At 37.1% G+C, this 26,548-nt stretch overlaps 1 protein-coding gene across 1 annotated transcript in view; it reads right to left on the minus strand.

The window, feature by feature from the left end:
- Positions 1–26,548, minus strand: part of LOC150078492 (transcriptional regulator protein Pur-beta-like) — a 247,945-nt gene that overhangs the window by 42,321 nt on the left and 179,076 nt on the right. Inside the window, exon 8 of the mRNA XM_090384653.1 lies at positions 9,777–9,883. Within this exon, the coding sequence (XP_090240779.1) occupies positions 9,777–9,883 (107 nt within the window). The remainder of the gene's footprint in view (positions 1–9,776; positions 9,884–26,548) is intronic.

The raw sequence follows: 26,548 nt of genomic DNA on the forward strand, positions 1-26,548 counted from the left end.
CCATCCATGGAGTAATAGGTCATTATGTTAGATTACCCCTTCCTATAAAAAGACACCTTGACACCCTTTTCAAGAAGATTCCACTGCTGAAACTGTGATGCTAGTAAATGAGCCTTGGTTTTGGAGAGGTCCAAATCTCTGACCAAATCATTCGCTTCTGCCTGAGAGCAGCTTTGCAGTATCAAGTGTTGAAAAGTCTAGCTCTGTACTCATTCTGGGTTCTGCATCTTCTGGAGACTCCTTTTCCAATCCTTAATCCTGAGTTAAGTCAATAAGTTTCTGGTGGCTTTGGCACTGGCATTGTATTGTATTGTGAGGAACCAGCCTTAGAGCAAAAAGGTATGTTGGGATAATCTACATTATGCTTGGATTTCCCAGAGAAACCAGAAATATTGGTCATGCAAAAGTAATAATCATTTGTATGGTCTCGTGGGTCACACCACCATATCACCAGAACAGCAAAATGCATGATTTATGACTACCTCTAAGCCAGCCTGTTAATGTCCTTGAACACGAGCTAAGGAAATCTTTGGAGCCCATACTTTATCTTGCTCATTAGTTTACATCCAAAATAGAGAGTTCATAAGTTTGTAACAGTTTTAGGGGTCTTTGACCTCCTCTTACCTTTTTTCCCTTTCTGGTGTCTGGAAAATTTCTTTTTCAGGAGGCACCTGTTTTTTTGCAAAGTCAACAGAAGAAGAAGAATATGCTTCTGAAGAAGATGAATATGCTTCAGATTCCTGAGACCAGGTAATATCTTAGTCTTCTTCAGACATTATGTTGAGTAGAAAAACAAATTAGACCACAACAACCAATTAATTCCAACAGTTTTATCAGTATATGTCTATATAGACACTTCACCCCACCCATGATGAAATCTGCATAAGAGTTGGAGATTTCACCAAGGTGGGTTTTCAGATCTCAGCTCCTATTTGACAGGGGGTGCCACAAAAATATTTACAAAATAAGTAATATCAAGGAGATTCATATTTTTAAAAATAAGATCCTCAGCTCCAAAATGAACAGGGTTACAGCCACTTTAAGTTTCTATAAAAATAGCCCAAAAATAGCTCCATGTGACTTTTCCAAAATTTAAATATGAGTTCTAAGAGACTCATATTTAAATAAAAGACTGATATATCCACAGTTTTTGATGACATAAATGTTTAAAGGTTTCTCTCTAAAGAGGGCCACCCTAAAGCCAGTAAATCTCCAAGGCAATGAGATGTCAAGTCTCCATTTTGTGTAATGTTATCTCAACAGGACAATGTAAAGTCTATGGGAATTTTCACAAAGGAAAATCCTCTACGCTAAGCCTATGAGGCTATAGGCTGTATAGAAAAACCACAGGAGGCACTGAATGGAGTCTATTGGGAATGGTAGAAGGAGATTTACCAAGATCAGTATAAGAATTAGAAGAAAAGTAGGATGCCAGCCAGTTGGCTTTATCTAGCTAAGGTGACAATCATGTTTAACAGAAGTGGGAGTAAAAATAGGCAAAAGTTGTGGTCAATAGCTTTCACTAGAGACCAGGATGCTTGACTACCATTTGGACAGGAAGCAAGCTTTCTTCTCTTAGCTTGTTCAAAATCTTGTTTTTGGACTGATTATTAACTGCTTTATAGTTGTTGTGGGTTTTGGTAAAGGCAGAAAACGAACCTGGGGATTTGGATGCAAGTCAATTGTGATATGCAACATTCTTATCTTGAATGGCCATAGCACAATTATTGGAAAACCAACAATTAATATAAAGGACAAGATTTTAGGGTGGAGTGTGAAATAAAGGATTTCATCCCTACAAGAATAATTTCACTGAATTGATCTGAGCAAAAAACATTGAATCAGATTTAAAGCAGTAATTGAAACAAGGCAAAAGATAGAAATCTTGCAGATCATCTATTTTGCATTCTTGTAATACTAAACAACACAAGGTTGAGAATGGCCATGAGAAAAATGCTCCATTGGAGAAGAGATCATTGTTAAATTGTGGTCAGAGGTGCCCAGAACATCATTTACCTCGACTGTTTACTTGGAAGGGTTGTTTGTGAGAAAAAGATGTAGTTAGGACTGTTTGGTATTCTGGTAGGTAAGTGATCAATCTGTGTGAGGCAAAAGCCTCAGAAACTCGACTGGCTAGGTCTATGTGACTAGAAAATGGAAGTCAGCTGGAGTTGTGAACATTAAAATCACCAAGGAAAATTAACTAACTGTTAGGAAAGTTGGAGTGGAGAATATCAGAGTGGATATATGCACAAATAACAACTCTAAGGTGAAAGGGACACCTTTCACCTCACAGTTGAAATTAGGCCAACTCTCAGTTATTGTCTATAATTAGTATAATTATAGGCAACTAATTATAAACTGTATAACTAGGACAACAACTCTCAGTTGTCCTAATTATACAGCTTTTAATTAGGATAACAACTGAGATGAGCAGTGGTCGAATCAACTGATAATTGAGATTCTATCAGAAAAAGTAAGTAGGGCTTGGCAGACTATAACTGTAAGTGGATATCACTGAGACTGGAACTGAGACCATATATATTTGTGAAATGAATGAGGAAGTGTTTGGGAGGTTTATATATTTTTGCAGATAAGTTTGTTCTATTAATTTGGGAGGATATGTTGTATGAAGTAATTAAATTTTTGAATATGACATACATACAGCTTTTTGACATAACTTGGATTCAACAATGGCAACTGCATACACACTATTCGAAATTCCTCCCGTCTCTGTCTGGCAGAGTAGAGGCAGTAAAATTATAACTAGCTGATTTGGATGCCTCCTAGAAAGTTACCAAAAGGCTCAGTCCAGTGGATTATCTAGCAGTCAGCCTGTGAACACCATTTTAGAGCTGTATGCTTAAAATTTAAGGATGATTGGATCTATCTCTCCATGATGACCCTGATACTCTCAAAACACATTAATCATATTGCATGATGACAAAGATTGGGAGTTGATAGAGTTTTGCCCTGAAGACTTAACATAGGCTTCACCACTTCAAGCCTCCAGTTGGCCACAATGAGCCTTACAGTTTGAATAAATTGGAAGGTCTACTGGATACTTGCCTGTGAGGAGGGAAGCATATAACTTTTGTTTCTTATCTACTTGGTTTTTGTTTTTTGTTTTTTTGCCAGTGCAGCAAAAGCCTGTGGCTTCCTTGCACTATATGGCAAATGCTATTACTATTTCCATTTTTTCTCAAATGTGGGCTTTGTCACTGACAGCTTTGCTGTTTGTGTGTTTTACTCTTGCAAACTTTGCATATCCAAAATTTGAAAACTGGCATAAGGATGTACTTCTCATTTAGAGACAAAAATCAAAGACTTTTATAACATTTTTTTAAACTTTTATTATTTTTATGTATGTGGGATACCCTCTTGTGCTGTTAGGAAAAATTTAGAGAATTCTTCATTTCATGTGCATTTCTTAATTGCAGCAAATCCTGCAATTGAAAAATGCACATAAAATGAAGTTACACCAAAGTTATTACTGGCATTGAAATAATTTCTAAATCATAAGTAAAAAAAAAAAAAAAAAAAAAAAAAAACAGAAAGACAGCCACTCACTTTTTTGAAGTTTATATGATGTACAGTTTCAATAACAGTAACTGTTGCAAATGTATGAATGAATTAATTAAGTTCAATATGAATGGCTCAAATCAAGGATATTTCAATTAATTTAAATTTGTATAACACCAAAGTTTTCATAAAAATGGACAGCTTTCCCAACTACTGAAAGAGCAGTACTGCAAAGCAATCACAAATATTGTCAGAGTTTATACGAAAAGAAAATACAGAAGTACAGCTACCAAAAAATAAACAAATTGCATGGGAATTGCTTTTTTGACCAAATTCTGCAAATGGTATTAACTCAGTAGTGCTCAATGCTGTACCTCATGGTAAGCATTACCTCAAAAATGGGTGCGTATGTGTGTATTTTTTTAAAGTAATTATATTCATAATAAGCAGCAAATGTGTGTGCAATTCTGAAATTTCAAAAGTTTACCAGTTTTAAAAACGAGAAAATGTATAAGACTAATAATATTCATGTTTATATGCTCTACATATTGTATTGATTTATTGAAGATATATCCACAACATTTCTTAGCATTTTTAAATACTCAGATTTTTCATTAAAAATTTAAAAATTATATTAAAGTATTAAAATCTATTAGTAAAAGATCAAACATTAGTAGTCTCAAAGAAGGATTCAATAACACCCAAAACGTTTTCCAAAAATAAAAAAGTTGAGCACTTGTCAAGTGTGTTGCAAGTGTTTTTGTTATACACTAGTGTTCAAAGAAAGTGTATCACCTAGGAATTTCACATTTCTAACCCTTTTTTGCGACAGTATGTTACATTAATGACTAGCATTACAAACAAAAGATATTTATTAATAGTTAAAGCAAAGCTAAGTAATATTTGACAAGTGCTCTCAAAATATTCCAAAATGAGCACTTGCAACCTTTATACAACAGTTTTGGTAAACACGATAATTATGGCTGAAATGTTATCAGAAGCCCTCAATTTGCTTCAATTTATCATTTTAAATGGAAAACAAAATGAAAAGTTCACCAGGTGCAAACTAATATTTAGTTGAACCGCCTCTGATCCTGATGCAGCACGCCATCGAGGCATTGACAAGATCAATTTCTGAAGATAATCAACTGATAGTTCGTGGTTCCAAACACAAATTATGGCTTCCTGAAGTTCACGAAGGGTCTTTGGTTTATTTCTGGCAACTGCAGATTCCACACAATGCCAACAGTTCTCTATAGGATTCAGGTCCGGGCTGTTTTCTGGCTAGCTAACAGTTGTAATGTACTGTCCTTCCAACCATTTTTTTTACCTGTAACAAATGTAAACACAACACTGTTGAACCTCTAATGCAGAAACGAAGCTAAAGTAACTATAGAAGTGCGTACTTGCACTTTTCGCCTGATGACAAGGAGCAGAGTCATCCTGAAAGATGCAGTTACTTGGCAGGTTGAAATGGTCTCTAATGGTTGGCACCAATTTGCATTCCAATACAGCCAGGTTCATTGGCATTTACGGAACCTTTTATAAACTGCAGGTGACCTACTCCAGGAGCCCCCCATATCATTTGGTTAGTAGGGAATTTCACCATAGACCCCATACAGTCTGGATGGTATTCTTCACCACGTCTATGACAAATTGTTTGTTTCCATTAGAGCCATGCAGGTTGAATTTGTTCTCATCTGAAAAAAGAACTGACTTCCACTGCTCGGGGATCCATTTGACATGCTCCTTACGCCAAATTAATCAGGCTTTTTTCATTTTTTGTGTGAGGAGGGGGATTCTTCTTAGGACAATGGGCTACAAGTCCATTTTTGAAGAGGCACCTTCTGACTGTTACTGCAATTGCTACCACTCCTGTATGTTCTTCCCATTCTCTTTTCAGCTCAGATGAAGAAGCTTTATGGTTTTTAAGGCATAAGCGCTTCAAAACGTGGTCCTGTTTTGGCATAGAGACTCGTTTGTGTCCGGTTCCTTTTTTTGTCTATCAGCAGAACCAGTATTCTTGAGTTTGGAGAGAAATCTACTCATTGTTGACTAATTACAAGACACTTGAAAAATTTAATTGTCGCCCGTTATTTGGACGAAAATTACAATTTTATTGGGTGATACACTTTCTTTGAACACCAGTGTAATAGGAGGCACAAGCACTGCCAAGTTAATGCTTCCATCAATTGTTCAAGTGGGAATTATCAGTTCATAAAGGCATTCCGTAGTGCAATTTCATCTTCAGAACTGTCAACTCGATGGGGAAATATGAGACCCTGTCCTGTTCTACAGAATTACTCAGATTGTGGTTTGACCATGTTTAGGTTTCTTCAGTGGTTAAATGGGCACCATGATGATAAAATATATATCCACAATATTTGGGATGTGAGATGCTACAGTATGAAAAATAGTAAATTTGTCTGAAGTACCATTTCACATATAGTAGAGGTATTTCGTCACTGGACTGTTCAGGTCTTCAAGTGCCTACTTACCCACTAATCAGATCCCAGAAAGGGTTGAAACTATAGTATGGGTAAGCATACTCTTTATATAAATAGCAATGTGCTTCTCCATGGGAGTAATTTTTATTTAGAGCAGCAATTCATGGAGAAGGGCCTCCAAAATATGAGATCAATGTACTAAGTAGCAAACTTGGTTTGCTATTTAGTTTTGTATGTAGCAATGAGCAAACTTGGTTTGCTCACTGCTACAATACAAAATGAGGCTTTAGCCGTAATTTACTCAATTTGTCTTATAAAGAATTTGAAAAAAAAAAGTATGCAATGCAGGTATAACATCAGGTATAACATCGAGGCAGTGTTAGGTGGGTCGGAAAACTGCTAGCTTGGGGGGAGACAAAGACCAATAGATTGACAGTAGCCACTGGCAGAGGTGAAAGAGATTCTTGCACTGCTTCTATTAGAATGAGCAGAAGCCTGAAAAACAAGATGCATGGTAGTTCAGAGACTGCTGGGAGACATTGCGGTACAAGTAAACACATGGGTTGTGTTAGGGTAGCTAAGAATAGAAACAGGTGCAGGTATACTTGCGTGTACACCAATGCTAGGAGTTTAGTAAATAAATTTGATGAATTTGAGGTATTGCTCAAAACATCGAAGGCAGATATTGTTGGGATATCAGAGACGTGGTGTCACACAGATATAAGGGATGCAGAACTGCAATTTGGGGAGTACAACGTCTACAGAAAGGATAGACAGGATAGGAAGGGGGGAGGGGTTATGCTATTAGTTAAGAAACACATAAAAACCAAGGAGGTGAAGCCAGTCGACATCGCTGGACAGTGCAGTGTTGAGTCAGTTTGGTGTGACATAAGCATTGGGAGATCAAAATTGAGAGTAGGAGTGTGCTATAGGCCTAATGACTCTGATGAGTATAATAAGGAACTGTACAGGGAAATAGAGTGGGCCAGTAAATCAGAGTCTTATAATGGGAGATTTTAATTTCCCAGATATTGACTGGAATTTGGGGGCTGGTTACTCACACACTAGCAGGGCTTTTGTGGATTTATTGGATGACTGTTTTCTACATCAGCATGTTCGGGAGGCAACTAGAGGGAGTAATACTCTTGATTTCATTATCAGCAGTGATTCTTCATGCATTAAGAATCTGCAGATAAATGAACCACTAGGTGGCAGTGATCACAGTGTGCTGAAGTGGGATTTACTCAAAGAGGTAACTACCATTAGGGGTAAAGGGAAGGGTTATTGCTTCCGTAAAGGCGACTACGATGGACTGAGACAGTATTTAAATTCTATACAGTGGGACCAACTGATGATGTTACCAACAGCAAATTCAAAATGGGAAGCATTCAAAGAACTTATCTTGGAAGCTACTAGGCTTTACATACCAACTAAGAAATATTGTTCAAGGTTTAGGCCAAAATGGATGTCAGATGAACTAATGAGGCATATGGCAGAGAAGAAAAATGCATGGGATACATATAAATTAACACATGACACAGAAGCCTATGATAGATACAAGTTGATATGCAACCAAGTTACAAAGGAGGTTAGGCAGGCGAAGGCAGATTACGAGAAATCCTTGGCAAGGGATGCAAAGAAAAACAGCAAAGAGTTCTTTACTTATGTAAACTCTAGAAGGAAGGGGATGAATCAGATTGGTCCACTTGATATTGATGGGTCAACTGTTGATGATCCTGCTCAGGTAGCTAACAAACTAAATGAATATTTTGCATCGACGTTCACACATGAGGAGTTATTCAGCGAGGGGAATGCCAGAGGTGTATTCAACTCTAGCAGTAAGCTACAGAATCTTGAAATAACTGGGAGTAAAGTGGAGGAGAAACTGTTGAAGATAAACACAAGAAAGGCACCCGGGGTGGATGGGATCTATCCAGTTATATTAAAGGAGGCAGCAAAGGAAGTAAGCAAACCCTTAGCCATAATTATGAGAGCTTCCTTGGACTCAGGGGAGGTACCCATAGACTGGAAATGTGCAAATGTGACCCCAATTCACAAAGGAGGATCAAAGGCTGACACAAGTAATTATAGACCTGTGAGCTTAACTTCTGTTCCAGGAAAATTAATGGAGGTACTGGTTAAAGAAGCACTGCAGGATCATTTAGACAAGACTTCAGTTATAGCTCAGACACAGCATGGTTTTGTTAAGGGGAAGTCTTGCCTGACCAACTTGATTGGATACTATGATGCAGTCACAAAAGAACTGGATGCAGGGAATAACTTTGATATTATATACTTGGATCTTAGAAAGGCTTTTGATACTGTTGCACATGGAAGACTGCTACACAAATTGGAGCAGTGTGACATTGGAGGCAAATTGCTGCTATGGATAAAGGGGTGGTTGAGGGGGAGAAGACAGAGAGTGGTAATCAATGGACACTGCTCATCGTGGACTAACGTTATTAGTGGAGTCCCTCAGGGCCCAGTGTTGGGTCCATTATTGTTTTCTGTATTTATAAATGATATTGATGAGGGTATATCAAGCTTAATGTCCAAGTTTGCAGATGATACAAAGGTTGGCAGGGTTGTCAAGGACACTACTGACACTATGCTGCTGCAACAGGATCTGGAAAGGTTGAGCAGATGGGCTGAGAGGTGGCAAATGAAGTTTAACATTGACAAATGTAAAGTACTACACATGGGAAACAGCAACCCCAGAGCAACGTATCAACTCTGTGGTACTACACTGACAGTGGTAGAGAATGAAAGGGACTTGGGGGTGGTTGTGCAGGCAGATATGAAGTTCTCTGAGCAGTGCAGACGGGCTGCAAGAGTAGCTCATGGAGTATTGTCAATGATATACAGGAATTTTTCCAGCAGGGATAAGGAGGTGATTATTCCATTGTATAAGGCAATAGTCAGGCCACACCTAGAGTACTGTATACAGGTCTGGAGGCCTCATTTCAAGAAGGATGTAGAGCTGCTGGAACGAGTACAGAGAAGGGCAACAAGATTAGTGAATGGAACAAAGGGGTTTTTTTTTTTTTTTTTTGATTTGGTAGTTGTTGGCGCATCGGCTTCTGTGGCCATATTGCACCTCCCAAGGTTTTTGCAGTACTTTGATCCAAGCCCGAGGCGGGAATCGAACCCGCGACCTTTGGGTTGCCGGGCAGGTACTTTACCCACTCGGCTAGCCCGGTCGGCGAACAAAGGGGTGCTCTTACGAAGAAAGGCTTAAGTTTTGCAAATTACAGTGTCTGGAGACTAGGCACCAGCGAGGTGATCTGATAGAGGTGTATAAAGCCTTGAATGGTTTAAGCATGCTCAATGCTGATGGGATTCTTCCTCTAGCTCAGAAAAATCACCTGAGAGGGCATAAATTCAAATTGAGGAAAGACAGATGTAGGATAGACGTGCGGAAATTTGCCTTTAGCCAGCGGGTGGTTGGTTGGTGGAACAGACTGCCATCCCTTGTGGTGGAGGTTGATAGCCTAAATAAGTTTAAGGCTCAGCTGGACAGGTATTTTGAACGAACAGAGGGGTGAAGTGGAAGTGGGTTTTTTTTTTTTTTTTTTTGGCTGATGCTGCATAAGCTTGCTTTCTTGCATCAAATGCCTCTACTAATGCTAAATGCTAATCACTATATTTATTTTCACAGCGACATCATATATCACTGAAAATCAAATATGTAGGAGATTCCAAAATACATGTAATTATATTAAGCATCTAGAGAATGCTTCAGATTTGTATTACATTTTTATGATAAAGAATATAATAATATTACAACTGATACAAGGTTATGCATACCTCTGATATCCGCATGTATATCCCCCTGCTATTTTGGCCAATATCAAAATAAAAATTTTTGTTTTCTACACGCATATGTCTTCCTTCAGGTAACTCTCCTTTAAAGCCTATGAAAAAAAAAATAAATAAATAAGCAGAATTTATTTTTAGGTGATATACAATTGCAGTTATGTTATCTTAATTGCTGAAATTGTTTTATTAGATATCTTTCAAACAAATTGCTGTGAACTTATTCAGAAATCATGAATTGATTAAAAGCAACACAGAGAAGAAGGTCGCTGTTATCTACTTTTATTTTCAAAGCCAACTGAAATTATTTTATGACTGCTTGCCTGTACAATACTAGAATTAAGAGAATTGAGAAGTTTGTTGAATGTCAGAAATGTGATTTTTTTTTTTTTTTTTTTTTTTTTTTAAATCAGAGAGACTAAATTTATACAACTACTAAATAATGATGCATTTCAGGTGATCTGAAAAGAGTAAGAAGCTTGCTTTATTTAGCTAAATTTCTTAGACTGTACACTGCTTTCTTTCCACTAAGTCTAACTTCGCCTATATTACTACCAGAACCTAGGCAATTATAAGCAAATATTTTGCTGGCTACACAATTGCTAGTCACAGAGTTTCAAATTTGTCATCAATATGATGAGATATTACTTTCTACAAAAATTATATTTGTAGCTCTTGCAACTTGATATAAAATTATACAACTCTATTACAGAAAGCTCAGAACTTATGGAAATGGAAACCTTTTTTTGCCTCACGATAGTAATGTTACATCATGTTTCATACTTTTGAATTGCCTTTCCAATTTTTCAGGCATCCACACTCAGGAGTAAGTGGGTGATCCTTTTCACAAGCCTACAGAGTTCCATTTCACAGTTTATTCATTAAGTTCAGAAGTGTTGTGTCTGGCAGTTATGTTCCAAAGAACCACATTTCACATAGGATGGAGTAGGCTGCCTCCGAGTTTCTATACTTCTGTCACCTAAAACAGCACAAATTAGAGATTTATGCACTAGGCTGCTATCTCATATAGTGTAGATTCTTCTAATGTGAGTCACACCTTGTTCCTTTAGTTCTAATCTGTTTTTACTTCTAAGAATTCCCAACTGGAAATAACTCCTCAAGACGAGTGTAAAGATGTGTGTAAGTTCCACAAAATTAGAAGCCCTACAAAGTTTGTTATGTTTATTAGTCACTAAATGTTTTGAGTTGGTAGTTCCAGCCAAAATGTCATTCAACTTAAGTCATTTGGGAGGCTTAAGACATCCAGCTATATTTTCCAGTTCTTTTTAACTCTAAATAGAGAAAGCTTATAACACATTACTCAATGTTAGAGCAGATGATAAAGTTTGAAGGTACAAGCTTAATGGTGTACTACTAGCAACCAGGGCCATAGTGTGCAAGTCTTTCACTAAGAAAGGTCTACTTTACAATTCTGTTAATAAATTTCCTTTAGTGATGCATACTAATTTACAGAACCAAAACTGTCTGATTTAAAGCATCTAAAGTGAGAAACTTTCTGTCAACTTGGCTAGAGATTAGATTAGGTAGGAATTTATTAAGTGGAGAAAGGAGAAGATATACCAGCTATTTCTTGCTATTTAGTAAAGTCTGAAAGGCAGTGGCTTGTATGCTTGTATTTTATTAACCCGTTTACAAATGAGGTTTTTTTTTTATTAGAAACTTAGAAGCTTCATAAAAATTGAAAGCTAAATATATAAATGTTTTTAAGGTTATTATTTTGCATAAAGCATGAGACTATGTGTAAGATTCACTAGTTAGTGCTACTGCACTATGTTTTGTTCATAGTGTACTGCTGAAGTAGATATTTGGCATAATTTTAATTGTATCTCATATTGTGAATACCTTCACAACGAGTTGCCATGATATTGCACTACCTTGAATAAGTAATACTTCACTAACGGAGAAGACTAATGTTACTTATTCTCAGCAGATACCACCACCCGATGTCACCGTTTCAAGCTTGTTGGCCTCTCCTCAGTGGGCAGGTAGGTATCCTGGTGTTGCAATCGTGACAATCCAGTTATGAAGTTTAACTCCACAATATGAGAGATGCCTGATATGAGAGCCCCTTTGTATCATTCATCTGATGAAACACCACCACCACCAGTTTGTTTATTGAAGTTTGAAGTGGTGAAACCCATGTTAGTCTTTAGAGGGAAGTTCCAGCAACCCTGTCTCTTCTATCATGCAGTATAAGTGATGTCTTTTGAGGTTATGATGTGCATCATTGTGAGATCCAACATTCCTTATATTGAGGGTACAGTAACTCTCCAAGAGGCATCCATATTGCTAGTGCATAATTTCACTGTCTTTACTTGCCAGCTAATGACTGGAGGAGTCACTAGCTGGCAAGTAATATGTATACAGGGCATTCTTAAGTCCACATTATGTCAATTAGCAAAAAATTTCATTAATTCATATAGCACATCCCTTTCACTCCACTTTATCTATTAACTGCATTATGAATAGTCAAATTAAGAGAACAAACCTATCTGTCAAAATATCTAAACCTCCAAAAAAACTTCATTACACAAACATATGTGATCTCACTTCCAGTCTCAATGATGTCCATTTCCCCCTACAGCCTGTCAAGCCCCATTTACTTTTTCTGACAGTCTCAATTATTGGTTGTGTCAACTACTATTCATCTCAGTTGCCCTAACTATCACTGTATGAGTCCATTTGCTTCAAAGGTGGGTCCTTCTACTTCGATGCTACTTGACACAGAGATTTCATAACTTGGAATCTCCTCTTTTTTTGATCTCCTCTGGCTTAAAATCCTCTACTCCATTCTGTCATCATTTGTTACCTCTATCTAACTGCACTAATCACTCAGAATCCTTTTCTTTGAGACTTCACTTTCTCCAGTCTTAACAGTCAGGTATTGTTGGTGATTTTAATGTTCACAACCCTAACGATCTTCAATTTTCTAGTTCAGTACATAAAAAGTATTGTTTTATAACTGATTAGAGTTGTGGAGGAGGGACTCACTCTGTTAATTGTTACAAGAACTGCATTCCTATAATGGTATCAGATTTTGTCATATGGAAATAATCCACAAGCTGCAGTAGTAGTTTGGAATAGGACTTTAAGTTACACAAACTATGTTATTAACATGGTATGCACTGGAAAAGTTTATTTGTAACTCTTTAGTCACTTTGAGACTCCATAGCTCCCTATAGGAAATACTTGGAAAAAGTTTATCAGGTTTTGAGATCAGAAAATGATACTGTGTGTATTGATGCAAATACAAACTCACCATTGTGGGGAGGTGTAAGTACTGAACCTGTAAGTATGAACCACTTATCATATGGGGTTGATGAGACCCCAAGACAATATTTCAATTCACGCTCTTCATTTACCCCATCCACATAGCTGAAATTTCTAACAGCTGTTTCTGAAATGTTTCCTTTGATTTCTCCTCTGAAAATTTCAAAAATCTATTAATTATTGAATGATTAGGAAAAATTCAGGAATTAAGTTACACCAAATTATATGTATATGTTGAGTGGCATTTGTCATATACAATTACAATTGGACCTCTATATAATGAAATTGATCATTACCTTGAAAAAATTCGTTAAACAGAAATTTCATTATCAAGAAATGTAACCTTTTCAACAATGAAAAATACTGTAAATTCAGAAATATAGTAAAAGATGGGAAATAAATCAGAAATAAGTGGGAATGAATAAATTTTCTAACATTTTAAAACAATTAATTTATTAATACATACATATTAAGAAATGATTACTTACATAATGCTCACAATAATTAGTACACTTTTAAAAATTATTTCGTAAAAATACATGGTTATTTTTTGTTGTATACTGGATTTTACTGTACATCATTCATAATAATGTTCACATTAGTTTAAACACTCAAACAAATCCTGGCACATTTTCTTCACACTGAAAGCCTCAACGCAATGGTTCAAATACTGCCAAAATTTCTTGTTTGGAAGGTTTAGCATTGCTCTCATTTTCATCCAACCCATAGTCGATATTGTCACTAGTGCTTTAAATATGATCCAAAATGTTGGAGTCACTCAGATTTTCAACTCCTAAAAAAATTCATCAAGGACAATTTCTCCACTGATCAAACCTTGCTTGGAACTCTTCCCAGGATTGCTCAGTGTCTTATAGTAGTTCATCCCTCTCATTGCTATTAATTGGCGTTTTAGCAATACCTGCTTTTGCGAAACAATTCTTAATCGTTGTTTCTGTCACATCCTGACTCCAAACTTTCGCCAACTCTGATATCCACACCTGCAAATCTATAACAGAATCTATAGGTGGTTGGTTTCTATTCTCAGCATAATTTTTTTCAGTATGTACCTTTGGTAGTGCATTTTCAAATCCTTGGTCCATTGGCTGCAGTTTAGATGAGGTATTCGGAGAGAAGAAAACAAGCTTCACACTTGTAAGTTTCGAAATTACCAAGTGAAGGTGGACAGGGCAGTTCTCGACAATCAATGCAATTTTTCCGGTTTCTTTCGTTATCTTTCTATTGAAATTTAAAATCCACTGCTCAAATATTTCACTTGTCATCCAAGATTTTTTGTTGTAGTCCAACTCTAATGACTTTACTCCTTTGAAACATTGGGGTGGTTTACTTTTGCCTATTACCAAAAGCTTCAGTTTTTCATTACCAGCCATATTTACACCAACCAAGACTGTAATTCTCTGCTTACTATTTTTACAATGTAAACATTTATCACCTTTAAAAGTCAGTGTCGTGTTTGGTAAGGGCTCGCATCTGGTGAATTATGGGCTTGGCACGCCCAGGGCCCTGAGCTGGATATCATCATTCTTCTTTTCCTTGGTGATTCCCTTCCTCTCTCTCTCTCTCTCTCTCTCTCTCTCTTCAGGGTAACTCAGGAATTTTTGTTTTGGCTGGTGCAGCATAAGCCTCAGGCTTCCTTGCACTATATAGCTGATAATAATAATAAGAAGAAAAATAGACATGTTTCATCAATGTTGAATATCTTTGGGCTCATACTCCTCCATAATGTTTTTCAAAACTGTTTCTTTTCAATGGGTATAGTCTTCTTCGATTGCAACTCCATTTTCATCAGAAATAACTTTTCTGAGTAAGCCATGGTGCTCTTTAAATTTGTCCAGCCAACCAGAACTGGCTTGGGACGTTTTATGCCCCAGAAAAGATGCATACTCCATAGCCTTTTCTTTTATTACTGGCCCTGATATTGGCACATTTTGGTCTTGAACCAACTTCATCCACTTAAAAACTGCTTCATCTATATCTTCATAAAGGCATAATTTCACATGCTTCCGACCAGGTACCGTTTCCTCAAACAGTTTGAAAATTGAAACAATTTTTCAGAATGGTTAACACACTACTGACAGGAACACTAAATTTTTAAAGCAATTTCTTTTTTCTTTTAATGCCCTGATCTATACTATTAAGCACTTCCAGTTTTTCACACTACACTCCATCTTTTCTCTTAGACAGTATATGGTTACTTGCACAGCAGCTAAAACAAAACTGGTTTAGAGATCACTTGTACCTACTGACTAATTTCTTCGAAACAACGGATAAATTTTCGGGATAAGGAAAATCACCCTCTCCTAATTCTCTAATAGGATGCTTATGGTAGAAAACAGGTTCACCAGGGACAATGTCTGCGTCAGAAATATGCCTTAATTTCTGCCAGTGACTCCTCGGTATAGTAGCGTGTGTGTATGTATGTATGTATATATATATATATATATATATATATATATATATATATGTATGTGTATATATATATATATATATATATATATATATAGTGTATACTCAAGCCACAACTTATATCTTGTAATGTCTTTAAACTGTCCTGCACTCTTTATTTTTATTTCTCCGAAATTATTAGGGCAATCCGAGGAAGTAGGAGAAACTATTTCTTATCTATACCACTATTTTTCACCTTTGTGGAGTTCAGGTTCTATTATTCCTACTCCTTTAGTTTTTCTTCTTACTATCTGCATGTTTCTCTTTGCATTAATCTAATTATTTATTTATTTATTTTTACCATATCCATCACATAGGGGGCACAACAATATTTTGACGACTATTACATTATGTCCTAGATATGGTCAATATGTTGTATGTATTATATATTTAATCTTATTTTAATCATTAAATTACGTTCTCTGTCGGGTCAACGATGATTAATATATGCTTACATTTATATTTCACTTATATTTCTTACCTTTGATTCTAATATTTCTAAATTTTCTGAACTTTTATCATCATTCAATTTATTTATATTCGATTTATATTTGGTTTAGATTTAAATTACTTAGCATACATTGATCATCACAGAAACAGAGAACCTCTTGTCGTTTTTTGCCTTCATTCTGGGTGGTTGGCCCCAGTTGAAGTCATCTAGATTGTCAGTAAAAAGCGATAATACATATATTTTTTTTTTTTTTTTGTGTTTTCTTAGGTCTCTGATGGTATTATTATTGGATTGATTTACTTTTTCTAATAATTTTCAATTATCCTTTAATATTCTATAGACATTATGGGTGTATTGCATGATTGCTTGCAACTGCATTGACCCATAAATATTAGTTACATTTATTGTCGTTTTAACTTTCTTTCTTTCCTTTTTTATCACTAATATAATTATATATAGGTTTTACTTCTTTTTAGCCATTGCTGACCCACTACTGGGCAAAGGCCTCTCCAAAAACTTCCATCTTTTTCTGTCCCATTCAGTGGTTGGCCAGTTTCCTCCTCCAGGGTTTTATGGGCACCACTGAACTGTAGAATGTTTTAGCTCTTAATTGGTGGAATTAATCCCTTTGGCTCTTAATTCACGCTTTCTACAGCATCAGCTTTATTGCCTAAAGGGCAGAGGTGCGAACAATGCTTATTCAGGTCTTTCGAAATCAGTTCATTATATGGAAATTTTCTTTGTCATATACAAGACTATTTTCAATGTAATGACCAAGGGGAAATCAAAAAAAGTTCGCTATATAGAAAAATTCACTCTATGGAAGTTCATTAAAGAGAGGTCTGACTGTACTTCTTATAGCAAGCTGGCTTTATTGACTTGAGTTTGCTCTAATTGGTAATGCTCTCTGGCTTTGTGACATTGAAGCATCATCTTGAATCAAATTACTGATGTGGGGGCTTTCATGTTTCATGCAGCAGGCACACCTCTTATTGACAGGCTGGCATCTAATTACACTTGATTGTTGAAGTGTGCAGATTTTTTGATTCCTCACCAGTTTTAATTTAAAATTAATTAAAAATGTACATTTTTAATATAAAAAATGGATTTTTTCAGAGTTTTGCACATCGATTTCAGAAAAGAATGAAGAAAAGAAAAGAAAAAAATGAGGGTAACATCAAAAAAGCGAACAATTTTGAATTATTTTTGTTGATTTTTCCTGTACATGTATGTGGGACTGAAGTGAACCTGTGCACATAGAAGAACAACAATAACAGGTCAAGATAGAAAATAAAAATGCTTGGGATTATTATGTACAAACTAGTTGGCAATCATGTTACTCAGGAAGGTTTACCCATGCCAAAGCAGATCTTTAAAAATTTTTAACAAAGAGTACAAAGTAATGTATATAAAGGAATTCTTACATTTAAACTAGAAAGAAAAGGATGAATGCAATTAGTCCACTTGACAAGAATGGCATAACCACTGATGATCCTGTACAAGTTACTGACAAATGAAATATATACAGTAAACCCCCGCTATTCGCGGTCGCTGATTTAATACAAAATGAAACCTAAAAAAATGTGAATTTTAAGGCGCCGTGAACATTTTCTGCCATAAAAAAGCATGGGCATGGCTAAAATTATCTTTCCCGGTCAAAACAGCGCTCGGTGGGTGGGGGGAAGAGGGGTGACAAAATCGCGAGCGTGGATGTTTCTCGCTAATCCTTGTTCAGTATGTGTTATGCGCTTGTCACGGAAGGTTTCGTCGTTTGCTTTTGATTAATTTATATGCTTATAAATTGAATAAATTTATAAATTGATATGCTTACAGAAACGATAAATCTACCGTTTTCAGTGTAAAAGACTTTTTCAAGTGTGTTAACGGAAGAAAGTGACTTGATTGTGGACAAGTTCTTTCTAACCCGTACAAAAATATGGCTACGAATAACAAGGGAAATGTGAAAAGATCAAAGAAGCTGATGACATTAGCGAATAAAATTTCTAATGGTGAAAGTGTTTCCTCAGTGGCAAAACATTATAAAATCAATGAGTCAACGGTACGATCAATCAAGAAATCGGAAGAAAAAATCCGCCGTAGTGTCCGTGAAAACGCGCTAATTGCTTCAAAAATTTGCTCTGTAACTCCTGATGTTAAATTTAAAAAAATGGAAAAAGCTTTAAATCTGTGGATAGAAGACCGAACTCAAAATAAAATTCCGTTAAGTTCACTCATCATTCGTGAAAAGGCAAAACTCCTTTATCAACACTTTAGCGAAACTGGTGATAGCACTGGCGGGATTAGTTTTTTAGCTAGCAAAGACACTGGTCTGAAAGATTTGTTTGAAATTTCTAATAAATATTACATTTAATATTAAATTGTTTCTTATTTTCATTTCGATGCCATATGCTTGCTATGTACATAGTCATATTATGAAGGTACATATAATACATACATAGACAAAATTTTAGACTAGTTTTTCTTATATATTTCATACTTTGGAACGGAACCCCTTTATTACTATGGGAGCCATAACTCAGTACTCGTGTTTTCGGTATTCGCGGCATTTCTCAGGAACGTAACCCCCGCGAATAGCGGGGGTTTACTGTATTTTGCTTCTACATCTACATATAAAGAAGCTTTTGGAGATGGGGTTAGCAAATATCCATCTAACTACTTTGACAGTTAAATGACTATATGATAACTATAAGGGAAGCTGTTGCAGATAAAAAGTGAACAAAGTACCTAGCCGATGAAATCTATTCAATTATATTAAAAAGCAGCAGCAGCAGCAGCAGCAAAAAAGAAAGATAAATCCATAGCTATAATAACGAGAATACCCTGGAATGCAAGGAAAATCCCTGTAAGATCGGACATGTACAAATGTCTTTCTTGTTCAGAAGGGGATAACTACAGACCTTAAGTGTGATCTCTGTGCCAGGAAAAATAATGGAATCAAGAGTTAAAAGAAGTAGAGCTAACAAGCAATCACAGCATGCATTTGTTAAAAAGGAACATCATCATTCTCTCTCTCTCTCTCTCTCTCTCTAATCTGATCTGATTAGTAACAACAGGGTTACAAAGGATCTAGAAACAAAGAATAATTTTGACATCATATACTTATTTCAGTAAAACCTTTGATATGGTACCACATATACAATTGCTGTACGAACTGGAACAATGTAGCATTTAGTGCAATTATTATTATTGCCCTAAATGCTACACTGTATTAGTATTTAGTATTAGTAACGGCCGCATGGTGCAAGAAAGCCTATGGCTTATGCTGCACCAGCCAAAAAAAAAAAAAAAAATCCGAACAAAACAATGATAAAAACAAAAAAAAATTAAATAAATAGATAAATAAAATAAATAACTAATTAATAATAATCAATAAATAAAAAAATAAAATAAAAAATAAATAAAAAGAAAATTAAACCTATCATCCTCTGCGCTTCCCTTACCCGAAAGTACTATCCAGATGACCTTTGAATTTCCCCAAACTGTCGGCCTCTACCACCCATGAAGGCAACTTATTCCAGTAATTTATAACTCGCTGGCTAAAATTAAAACTTCCTGCAGTCCAATCTAAACATTTCCCCCCGTAACTTGAATTTATGTCCCCTAGTTCTAGCATCATTTATAATCTTGAAAATTTTGTCCTCATTCATTTTACTGATGCCTCTCAGAGCCTTAAACACTTCAATCAAATCTCCTCTAAGGTGTCTAGTTTCCAAACTCTGCAACCCACATATTCGAAGTCTTTCATCATAAGGACGCCCTTTTGCCAATCTCACCAGGTGAGTTACCCTTCTTTGCACCCTTTCAAGAAGCTCAATGTCTTTCTTTAGGTGCGATCTCCATACTTGAACACAGTATTCCAAGTGTAGTCTAACATAAGCCTTATATAATGGGATTATCACGTCCCTATCTCTACTTGCAAAAGTTCGACAGATCATCGATAGGACACCATGGGCCTTCCTTGCAACCTGTTTACAATGATCAGAGAATTTCATGTCTGACCGTATCTTAACACCCAAGTCCCTTTCCTCCAGTACTGGGTTTAGTTGAACTCCACCACTGTTCCAAATATTATTGTAAATCAAGGGATGGGAAAGTGGCAGAAGAGTTGTTTGAACAGTGGTTGTTGTCCATCACCTCTAATAATTTGTCATCTCAGTTAGTGCTACAATATAAGCTTAAAAACAGTTCAGCAGAAGCTTAAATTCATTCTTTTTATTTACAACACTCCAGGCATCACTACACAGATTAATTTTTTTAATATTATTATCCTTACACATCAATTCTAACTGCTTATATAATTTTTATTGATTTCTTCCTTAAATTTATTCAAAATAATCACCCCACAACACAAGATGGGAGTCAGATCTAACAATCCATCATTTTCTGACTGAAAGCAAATTTTTGCACATCTCTCTAGGACCATCCTTTTTAAAATAAATTTATCTTTCCTTATGTAGGCATTTTTAGGCTGAAGTATGATCCATGTATGGTTATTTTGGTTGGACATGGAAGTGCAAGAATATTTGCTGATGCTATGGAGGCAGTGTTAGGTGGGTCGGAAAACTGCTAGCTTGGGGGAAGGATACGCGGACAAATAGATTAATAGTAGCCCCAGGCACAGGTGAAAGTGATTCTTGCACTGCTTCTATTGGCTTGAGCAGCAGTCTGGAAAAAAAAAAATTGCGAGGGATTTCAGAAACTGCTGGAGTCATAGAAGAAAGGTAAATGCATGGGCTGTGTTAGGGTAGCTAAGAATAAGAACAGGTGCATGTATACTTCAGCACCTGGGGTGGATGGGATCTATCCAGTTATATTAAAGGAGGTGGCAAAGCAACTAGGCAAACCCTTAGCCATAATTATGAGAGCATCCTTGGACTCAGGGGAGGTTCCCATGGACTGGATATGTGCAAATGTATCCCCAATTCACAAAGGGGGATCGAAGGGTGACGCGAGTAATTACAGACCAGTTAGTTTAACAAGATTGGTGAGGGGAATGAAGGGATACTCTTACCAAGAGAGGCTTAAGTTCTGCAAATTGCAGTGGCTCGAGACTAGGCACCTGCGCGGTGATCTGATTGAAGTATATAAGGCCTTGAATGGGTTGAGCACGCTGAATTCTGATGGGATCCTTCCACTTGTTCAGATTACGAACCTAAGGGGGCATAAATTCAAATTAAGAAAAGACAGATGTGGATTAGATGTGCGGAAATTTGCCTTTAGCCAGCGGGTGGTTAATTGCTGGGAAAAACTTCCATCTGTCGTTGTGGAAGTTGATAGGTTGAATAAATTTACGGAGGAACTGGACAGGCATTTCGAGGAAATGGTGTGATTTTTTTTTTTTTTTTTTGGCTGATGCTGCATAAGCTCATACACTTGCTTTCTTGCATCAAATGCCACTGCTGCTACTACTACTACTTCTGTGTACACCAATGCTAGGAGTCTGGCAAATAAATTTGATGAATTTGAGGTGTTGGTCAAAACATCAAAGGCAGATATCACTGAGATATCAGAGATGTGGTGTCACACAGATATAAGAAATGCAGAATTGGAATTTGAGGCGTACAATATGTACAGAAAGGATAGGAAGGGAGGAGGGGTTATGCTATTAGTTAAAACATATAAAATCTAAGGAAGTGCAGCTGATATGGGTGAACAGTGCAATGTTGAGTCAGTTTGGTGTTATATAAACATTGGCAAAACAAAATTGAGAGTAGGAGTTCATTATTGACCTAATGACTCGAATGAGTACAATGAACAATTATACAGAGAAATAGAGTGGGCTAGTAAATCAGAATGTCTTAATAATGGGGGATTGATGAAAAAACTTGCACAGTCTTTCGGCCATGGAAAGGCTGTGCAAGGCTCAAGGGGTAGAATTTTTTTCAGCTTGTTCTGTACTTATTAACAGGAGAAACTGCTTCTACAGGGATGGGATATACTTAAATAGAAAGGGTGCAAGAATATTTGCTGATGCTATCGAGGCAGTGTTAGGTGGGTCGGAAACCTGCTAGGTTGGGGGGGGATACAAGGACTAATAGATTAACAGTAGCCACTGGCAGAGGTGAAAGTGATTCTTGCACTGCTTCTATTGGAATGAGCAGCAGCCTGGAAAATAAGATGCAGGATATTTCAGAGACTGCTGGGAATCATTGGAGTACAAATAAACACATAGGTTGTGTTAGGGTAGCTAAGAAAAAGAACAAGTGCATGTATACTTGCGTGTACACCAATGCTAGGAGTTTGGTAAATAAATTTGATGAATTTGAGGTATTGCTCAAAATATCAAAGGCAGATATTGTTGGGATATCAGAGACGTGGTGCCACAGAGATATAAGGAATGCAGAACTGAAATTTGAGGAGTATGTCTACAGAAAGGATAGACAGGCTAGGAAGGGAGGAGGGGTTACACTATTAGTTAAGAAACACAAAATCCAAGGAAGTAAAGCCAGTCGACATCACTGGACAGTGCAGTGTCGAGTTAGTTTGGTGTGACATAAGCATTGGGAGATCAAAATTGAGAGTAGGAGTGTGCTATAGGCCTAATGAATCTGATGAGTATAATAAGAAACTGTACAGGGAAATAGAGTGGGCCAGTAAATCAGAGAGTCTTATAATGGGGGATTTTAATTTCCCAGATATTGACTGGAATTTGTGGGCTGGTCACTCAGACACTAGCAAGGCTTTTGTGGATTTATTGGACGATTGTTTTCTACATCAGCATGTTCGGGAGGCAACTACAGGGAGTAATACTCTTGATTTGATTATCAGTAGTGATTCTTCATGCATCAAGAATCTGCAGATAAAAGAAAAACTAGGTGGCAGTGATCACAGTGTGCTGAAGTGGGATTTTTTCAAAGAGGTAACTACCATTAGGGGTAAATGGAAGGGTTTTTGCTTTCGTAAAGGCGACTACGATGGTCTGAGACAGTATTTAAATTCTAAGTTACCAACAGCAAATTCAAATTGGGAGGCATTCAAAGAACTTATCTTGGAAGCTACTAGGCTTTACATACCAACTAAGAAATATTGTTCAAGGTTTAGGCTTAAATGGATGTCAGATGAACTAATGAGGCATATGGCAGAGAAGAATAATGCATGGGATACATATAAATTAACACTTGACACAGAAGCCTATGATAGATATAAGCTGATCTGCAACCAAGTTACAAAAGAGGTTAGGCAGGCAAAGGCAGATTACGAGAAATCTGTGGCAAGGGATGCAAAGAAAAACAGCAAAGAGTTCTTTACTTATGTAAACTCTAGAAGGAAGGGGATGAATCAGATTGGTCCACTTGATACTGATGGTTCAACTGTTGATGATCCTGCTCAGGTAGCCAACAAACTAAATGAATATTTTGCTTCGACATTCACACATGAGGAGTTATTCAGCGAGGGGAATGCCAGAGGTGTAGTCAACTCTGGCAGTAAGCTAGATAATCTTGTAATAACTGAGAGTCAAGTGGAGGAGAAATTGTTGAAGATAAACACAAGAAAGGCACCTGGGGTGGATGGGATCTATCCAGTTATATTAAAGGAAGCAGCAAAGGAAGTAAGCAAACCCTTAGCCATAATTATGAGAGCTTCCTTGGACTCATCAGGGGAGGTACCCAAAGACTGGAGATGTGCAAATGTGACCCCAATTCACAAAGGAAGACCAAAGGCTGACACAAGTAATTATAGACCTGTGAGTTTAACTTCTGTTCCAGGAAAATTAATGGAGGCACTGGTTAAAGAAGCACTGCAGGATCTTCTAGACAAGACTTCAGTTATAGCTCGGACACAGCATGGGTTTGTTAAGGGGAGGTCTTGTCTGACTAATTTGATTGGATACTATGATGCAGTCACAAAAGAACTGGATGGAGGGTATAACTTTGATATTATATACTTGGATCTTTGAAAGGCTTTTGATACTGTTACACATGGAAGACTACTGCACAAATTGGAGCAGTGTGGCATTGGAGGCAAATTGCTGCTATGGATAAAAGGGGCAGTTGAGGGGGAGAATACAGAGAGTGGTAATCAATGGACACTGCTCATCGTGGACTAATGTTATTAGTGGAGTCCTCAGGATTCAGTGTTGGGTCCATTATTGTTTTCTGTATTTATAAATAATATTGATGATGGTATATCAAGCTTAATGTCCAAGTTTGCAGACGATACAAAGGTTGGAAGGGTTGTTAAGGACACTACTGATGCTATGTTTCTGCAACAGATGGGCTGAGAGGTGGCAAATGAACTTAACATTGACAAATGTAAAGTACTACACATGGGAAACAGCAACCCCAGAGCAACGTGTCAACTCTGTGCTACTACGCTGACAGTGGTAGAAAATGCTGTTGTTGTTATTATTTGGTTTTTAGGAGCATTAGCAACTAAGGCCATATTGCTCCGGGGATATGCGGTGGTCATTCCATGACCTTTCCGCATCCTCCATATTTGGTGGCTCACAGGCTCGAATCCTGGTCTAATCAAGAAGCGTGTGCTACGCACTGGTACTCCTGCCCATCTCGCTACGGAGGCGCCAGTAGAGAATGAAAAGGATCTGGGGGTAATTGTGCAGGCAGATATGAAGTTCTCTGAGCAGTGCAGATGGGCTGGAAGAGTAGCTTATGGTGTCTTGTCAATGATGTACTAGAATTTTTCTAGCAGGGATAAGGAGGTGATTATTCCCTTGTATAAGGCAATGGTCAGGCCACACCTTGAGTACTGTATACAGGTCTGGAGGCTTCATTTCAAGAAGGATGTAGAGCTACTGGAATGAGTATAGAGAAGGGCAACAAGATTAGTGAATGGAACAAAGGGTTGCTAATACGAAGAAAGGCTTAAGTTTTGCACATTACAATGTCTGGAGACTAGGCACCAGCAAGGTGATCTGATTGAGGTGTATAAAGCCTTGAATGGTTTGAGCATGTTCAGTGCTAATGGGATTCTTCCTCTTTCTAAGAATAATCACCTGAGAGGGCATAAATTCAAATTGAGGAAAGACAGATATAGGATAGATGTGTGAAAATTTGCCTTTAGCCAGATGGTAGTTGGTTGGTGGAACAGACTTCGATCCCTTGTTGTGGAAGTTGATAGCCTAAATAAATTTAAGGTTCAGCTGGACAGGTATTTCGAACGAACGGAGAGGTGAAGTGGAATTTTTTTTTTTGGCTGATGCTGCATTAGCTTGCTTTCTTGCATTATATGCCTCTACTAATGCTAATGAGTACAATGAACAATTGTACAGAGAAATAGAGTGGGCTAGTAAATCAGAATGTCTTATAATGGGGGATTTTAGCTTCCCAGATATTGACTGGAACTTGTGATTTGATCACTCGCACACTAGTAAGACTTTTGTGGATTTATTGGATGATTGTTTTCTACAGCAGCATGTTTGGGAGGTAACTAGAGGGAGTAATACTCTTGATCTGATTATCAGTAGTGATGCTTCATGCATTAAAAATCTGCAGATAAAGGAACCACTAGGTGGCATTGATCACAGTGTGCTGATGTGGGATATATTCAAAGAGTTAACTACCATCAGGGGTAAAGGGAAGAGTTTTTGCTTTCCTAAAGGTGACTACGATGGTCTGAGACTGTTTTTAAATTCTATACAGTGAGACCAACTGATGATGTTACCAACAGCAAATTCTAAATGGGAAGCATTCAAAGAATTAATCTTGGAAGCTACTTTTAGGCTTTTTCATACCAACTAAGAAATATTGTTCAAGGTTTAGACTAAATGGATGTCAGATGGATTCATGACAGAGAAGAAAAAATGCATGGAATTCATTTAAATTATCAGGTGACACAGAAGCCTACGGTAGATATAAGCTGGTCTATAATTAAATCACAAAGGACGTTAGGCAGGCAAAGGCAGATTATGAGAAATCTCTCGCAAGGATGCAAAGAAAAACAGCAAAGAGTTCTTCACTTATGTAAACTCAGGAAGGAAAGGGATGAATTAGATTGGTCTACTTGATATCGATGGTTCAATTGTTGATGACCCTGCTCAGGTAGCTAGGAAACTGAAGAAGTATTTTGTATCTACCTTTACACACAAGGAGTTATTCAGGGAGGGGTATGCTAGAAGTGTATTAAACTCTGGCAGTGAGCTAAATGATTTTGTAATAACTGAGTGAAAAGTGGAGAAGAAACTGTTGAAGATAAAAATAAGAAAGGCACCTGGGGTGGATGGGATCTATCCAGTTATATTAATGGAAGCAGTAAAGGAATTAAGCACACTCTTAGTCAAAATTATGAAAGCTTCCCTGGACTCAAGGATGTACCCATGGACTAGAGATGTGCAAATGTGACCCCAATTCATAAAGGAGGATGAAAGGGTGACACAACAATTAATTACAGACCTGTTAGTTTAGCTTCTGTTCAGGGGAAATTAGTGGAGCCACTGGTCAAAGAAGCACTGCAGGATCATCTAGACAAGACTTTAGCTATAGTTCAGACACAGCATGGGTTTGTTAAGGGGAAGAATTGTTAAACCAATTTGACTGTTTACTATGATCTGGTCACAAAGGAACTGGATGCAAAGAATAAT

The sequence above is a fragment of the Mastigoproctus giganteus genome, chromosome 11 (genome assembly GCF_048544385.1).
Source record: "Mastigoproctus giganteus isolate SK-2022 chromosome 11, ASM4854438v1, whole genome shotgun sequence".
In the NCBI taxonomy this organism is placed as follows: Eukaryota; Metazoa; Arthropoda; class Arachnida; order Uropygi; family Thelyphonidae; genus Mastigoproctus; species Mastigoproctus giganteus.